The sequence below is a fragment of the Azolla caroliniana genome, unplaced genomic scaffold, assembly GCF_043228905.1.
Source record: "Azolla caroliniana isolate FFs.n. ecotype wild unplaced genomic scaffold, voAzoCaro1.0.p SCAF_12, whole genome shotgun sequence".
Lineage (NCBI taxonomy): Eukaryota > Viridiplantae > Streptophyta > Polypodiopsida > Salviniales > Salviniaceae > Azolla > Azolla caroliniana.
In genome coordinates this window covers 17,038,600-17,044,434 of record NW_028230447.1, presented here as the reverse complement: position 1 = coordinate 17,044,434, position 5,835 = coordinate 17,038,600, and the positions used below count along the sequence as shown (strand labels likewise).

The 5,835-nt window shown below is 41.7% G+C and overlaps 1 protein-coding gene across 1 annotated transcript; it reads left to right on the top strand.

The window, feature by feature from the left end:
- Positions 1–207: 207 nt before the first annotated feature.
- On the top strand, positions 208–5,576 carry LOC147857269 (receptor-like serine/threonine-protein kinase ALE2). Its single transcript, XM_087328310.1, has 7 exons — positions 208–350; positions 1,343–1,954; positions 2,480–2,851; positions 2,945–3,229; positions 3,506–3,898; positions 4,052–4,295; positions 4,572–5,576. Exons 1-7 carry the CDS (start codon positions 272–274, stop codon positions 5,344–5,346), a joined length of 2,760 nt encoding a protein of 919 aa, XP_087184436.1. The 5' UTR covers positions 208–271; the 3' UTR covers positions 5,347–5,576.
- The last annotated feature ends 259 nt before the right edge of the window (positions 5,577–5,835 follow it).

The window sequence follows — 5,835 nt, the reverse complement described above, 5'->3', positions numbered from 1 at the left end:
AAAAGAAATTAGGGTTTGGGACCCAATGCAGGTATAGAGGAATGGGCATACAGTGCCTCCTGCAAATTCTCCTATTATATATGGTCTCTCATCAGAACCCAGAAAACAGGGGAGGCTAAAAAAGACAGGGAGGAGTTTAAGAACTCTGAGAGAAATCAAGGAATGCAGTGCTGCAGTGAGAAGAGATAATAAAAATAGAGATTCAGAAGTTCTCATGAGCTTCTCTTCTGATTAGCTCCTCCCCCATTTCCGAGAGAGATTTTTGGTGACAATGGCACAGAAAGGCCTCCTCCTTCTGGTTCTGTTGCTTGCTTTAGTGAGCTGGGTTTCTTCCCATGGAAATAATGAAGGTATGTTTCTTCCTCTCCCTCCCCCCCTTTCAAACAGAGAAACCCTAATTGCTACTCTCCACGCCTGTTCTTTTCTTTTAGTCTCTGTTTCTTTGGCCACTAGATAATTTCTTCTACAGTTTGGCTACCCTGCTTTTTCGTGAGGTGAGAGGTTGGGCTTTTTGCATTTAGAAATTCAAGATAATATCTTTCTCTGTTTATTTCATGTTAATTCTATGTCTCCATTTTGATTGTGAGATCTGCCCAGCTCTGTTCAATTCCAATAACTTTCCTGACAGATGGCTTCGATTTAGGTTCAAATTTAGAGCATTACCTTGATCTGAAGCTCTGTATTTCCCTTGATGGGCTCTTAGTTTCTTCAGAAAACCGAGTTAGAAAAGAAAGGATTTACTTCTCTCAGAGGCCGGAAATGGCGCTCAATTGAGTCCCGGCTCAAGAGATTGAAACTTAAAAAGAGATTGAAACTGAAAATGCCGGCTCATATACAAGATCAACAAACGAAATGGCATGATTAGGCCACTCAACATCTACCTGCTAATGTCAACACAAAAGCTAGATAGAGGAAATATATGGCCAATGAAACATGAAAATCAGCATCTTCTCAAGTAAAGCTATCCATCATAATCTGATCAGAAAGGGGCCCTACCATATGCAAGAATTAGAAGGACATTGAACAACTCACATGAAAAGAGGGCGATTCGCTCTTCCACTCTGAAATTGAATCTTCAGTTTTATGTGGAAATGACCTTAGCCTGCATTTCAAAGAACCTAGCTATTCCTCTTTTTGGTGTAGGTATTGCAGCAAGATTTTATTGCAAATAATTCCTCCTACTACAATGGAACTGTTTTAATCAAAGTGGTTGTGGGTGTGGCTTGATTTTGCATTTTCATTGAGCTTGGTTAAGTGTGAATTGAGGCTCCTTTTCTTTGTTCTTTCTTTAAAGCTTTTACTAAGTTAAGAAGATTCATATATATATATATATATGCAGAAGGACCGGAAGATGGGTCTGGGGGCTCTGGTTGCCAATGTGTTGAAGAAAATGTGGATATGGAAAGGCTTACCCATCTACCAAGTGGCTCCATGGGAAATTGGGTTTCGGAAGCACCCGTATCGTTGAGTTCGCCTGAAGATACTCTTTGTCATTGTGGTTCCAAAAGACAGGAGCAGAGCCCATCTTATCAATGGTCTCTTGCATCATTACAGATCCTACGCAAGTCTCCGTTGAGCTTCTTTTTTGTCGCATCCTCGTATAGGTCACTTGCAAGCTTATCCACCACCATGATCTCTGCGCCTTCACCAAAGGCATCCCCAAGGCGTCATTCACTCCCGAGAACTCCGAGTCCACCCAATAACTTGAGCCCTCACCATAGCCCTTATCATGCTCCTGTGCCCTCATTGCGAAAAAACCATGGCCGTGTAAAAGATGCACTAGCTCCCCGAAGCTCCAAGACCAAGGTTCTGACATCCCCTGCACCTGTGCCTGCTCCATTGGAACTAAAGAGACGGCATAACTTCTCAAACCATCATCATATACAGCATAGGACTCCCCAAGTGCCAGCAGAAGAGCCAACATCACCTAGCAATGTTGTCGGTTCACCTTCTGGTGAGTTTGATTGATTCTCCATCTCCCTATCCCTCTTACTCTACATGCTCCACACATCACTTGCTTTTTACATGCTCTGCATATAGTGCAATTCGTGAAAGCTATGATGATATATTAAGAAGGGGTGATGACTGCAGTATCACACTAAAGAGAACACCTAGAAGGTTGAGCTCATATGTGTATGCCTTTGAATTCACATATGGAGACTTGGTGCTTCAAAGTATGAATATCCCTTCTTACTTGGAGAAGTGTCCAGGTTGAGCCCATTTCTTATAAGAGGTTTTCACAGGATCCTTTTGGACAAAGGAGACACACATCCAGATAAATTTTGTACTTAGGTCCTATGGGTCAATATTGGCCTCTCTATGGAATGGGCACTAAAAATATCTATCTATCTATCTATCTATCTATATACTGAAACATGCACAATAGTTTCAGTGATCCTGTGGCCTTTCTGCTATACCGAACTTTGAGAAATTTGCCCCATCTACATCTATCTTACCGTGGTCATTTTTGCAATTGCAGATTGTAGCAGTCTCGTTTGTAAGTCCCCACTTATCAAGGCAGTGTTTTCATCGCCTTGTGGTTGTGTACGACCGGTGCAAGTGGAGCTCGAGCTCAATGTACCACTCTATGCATTATTCCCGCTGATATCAGTGCTTGCAGCAGAGCTTGCAGAGGGTGTTGTGCTCACACCGAGCCAAGTTGAAATTGTAGGTGCCAATGCCGCAGAGCAAAACCGAGATGGCTCGGTTGTTGATGCGAATCTTCTGCCTTTGGATCAGGATTTTGACAACATAACTGCATTTCTAATTTACCAGAGACTTTGGAACCATGAAGTGATTCTCAACACAACCCTTTTCGGTAATTACAGCGTGGTGTACGTGCATTATCCAGGTATGCATTTATTTTGTGAACTTGTTGTTCCCTTTACTTGTTTGTTTTTTTGGAATTTCTCAAGTCTCAAACCAAGGAAGTAAAAATTTTCAGGTCTCCCACCTTCACCACCAAATACTGTTATGTCTACTGGAATTGAGCACCCATTAGGAGTTGATGTGACTAATCATGAAGGTCACAGAAAGAAGCTAAGAATTAGTGTTATTGCTGCTATTACATCATCTGCTGTCATCATCTTGGTGATGTGCATTGGAGCTGCTTGGATCGTAGCACTGAAGTGTACCCCACACACTAATAATGTGTTGGCTTCCGAATGTCAACAAAACATAGCAAAAACAAATGAATTCCAAAGAAGCTTGGTTAAAACCAAACGATCAGGTATTGTGCAGATAATGTTATTATTATCATACCTGAGGATCTATATATACAGAGCAGATGATTATTCCTAGTGTATCTAACATATTATAGAATCCTCCCTAATTGACTTCTTGTGTGCATAGCATTTAGAGATTCTTATATGATATTTGTAATAGTTATACATTTTCATATTGTTAGGCACACTTATTGTGGTCTCTATGAACTTTGTATGTTTTGATGTATAGCAATATATAGTTTTCCTTTGTATCTGACAACAGGTACTTTTCGTGTGTATAGGTTGCCGATCTTCTTTATCCAGTGATCTTTATAGCTCGATTTCTTTGTCATTCAACTCAAGTATGGGTGCATATGGAAGCACAGTGAGGTCATTCGGCTATGTGGAAATCAAGAGAGCTACCAATCATTTCCGGGCCGAGAATGTTATCGGAGAGGGTGGATTCGGCCGCGTTTTCTCGGGTGTTTTGGATGATGGCACAAAAGTGGCTGTCAAAATGCTAACAAGGAGGGATGATCAACAAGGGGGGCGAGAGTTCGTAGCTGAAGTGGAAATGTTGAGCCGTCTCCATCACCGCAACCTTGTGAAACTGATTGGTATTTGCACAGAAGAACACACACGTTGCTTGATCTATGAACTTGTCCCCAATGGCAGTGTTGAATCTCACCTTCATGGTATGTCTTGTAATTGTGTCTCTTGCTTTGTGCAATTTTAGTAAAGTTAAGTGTACTTTACTAAAGAGAGCAGGGATCTAAACAAACAATGTAGCTATCACTGGTTAAGAGGGAAAAAGCTAACAAAAAAATTGAAATTGGTATGGTTTTCAGGTTTGGATAAACACAAGTCCATGTTAAGTTGGGAAACAAGGATGAAAATAGCTCTAGGCTCGGCGAGGGGTTTGGCATATCTTCATGAAGATTCGAATCCTCGTGTTATCCATCGCGACTTTAAGGCAGCAAACATACTATTGGAAAATGATTTCCACCCCAAGGTCTCAGATTTTGGTTTGGCAAAAGTTGCTCCAGATGAAGCAAGTGGGCACCTGTCCACCAGAGTGATGGGAACATTTGGGTAAAAAACAAACACATACATATTTTAGATATATATAAGATGTGTGTGTGTGTGTGGTCTGTGATTAGTTTATATGTCATGAGAAGAACATTAGTGAAGCAATTAGAATTCAGATTGGTCTCATTACAAGAACATAGTGAGGCAATTAGGGTTAATGGTGAGGGATTACCATAGTATAATGATATGACATACTCTACTTTGATGAGCTATGTTGTTAGGTAATGGGCATTTTGTACAAAACTTATGATTTTGTTTGTTTACTTTTTTTAATGGTAGGTATGTGGCCCCAGAATATGCAATGACAGGGCATTTACTGGTGAAGAGTGATGTGTATAGCTATGGGGTTGTGTTGCTGGAGCTTCTATCCGGGAGGAAACCCGTGGACATGTCTCGAATGTCAGGCCAAGAGAACCTCGTGACATGGGCTCGCCCGCTCCTTACAAGCGAAGAAGGCTTAAAAGTGCTCGTCGATCCCTCGCTTCACAAAACTTTCCCGTTCGACAACCTTGCTCGGGTTGCCGCCATAGCCTTGATGTGTGTCGAGCCCGAGGTTTCACACCGCCCTTTCATGGGTGAAGTCGTACAGGCCTTGAAACTCGTCTACAATGATTGTTGTTGTGACATGAAGAATGAAACCGAATCTAGCGATTGTAGTCAAGGTTGCGAGGCTTCGTTTGCTAATGGTGACATCCGTGATGAACACCGATGGCCATCTCTTCATCATCGGGATGTTATGCAAGACAATTCACGAGAAAGCAACGAGGATTACCTCGAGGATGAGGACCATGATACCTCATTCATATCTTTGGATTATGACTCTGGTGCCAGCCATGGTGAGCATGAGGGTCGGCATTCGTTTCCGGCTTCCATATCGCCTCGCGATTTCACGAGGTTTAGGAGGTATAACTTCTCGGGCCCGTTACGGCCAAAGCAATGCAAAAAACCTCCTGTTGAGGGTAGCGTGAGCGAGCATACATGCTTAGCCACGCATTCGAATGGACGAAGTGAGATGATGCGAGACGGGAACTCATTGGATTTCTCAAGGTTGTGATGAGATTGGGGCATTTTTATATAACCCCATTTTCAAAAAGAAGAGTGAGATGTGTCAAGTTATAGATTGTCTATGCACCTTCGCCGACCATGTTGTGATACATGTTCCCTTGTCTGGGGAATGAATGCTTTTTGTAACTTAACCATTACTTAATGTCCTTGCCTAGAGCTTGGTTGTACATCAAAACCTTTATAAATGATTGTTTTCCATCCATGTGAAAGCTAACAAAAGTGTATACATAAACATCAATCATTTTGTTTGAATGAATGGCGAAACTCCTAATTGGTTTATGGGGTAGCAATTGAGACTTTGGTTGTGCTAGAGGGCAAACATATGCTTCCTTTGTGTAGGGTCAGGTCATTGGAGGGTGGAATATTCTAAAAGTCCACATGATACACTAAAGACTAGTGAAAATTGCAAGAAGGGTAAGAAACTAGTGGCACTATTTGCATTATTAATTTTGGAAAACACCCAATACAATGAGGTCGA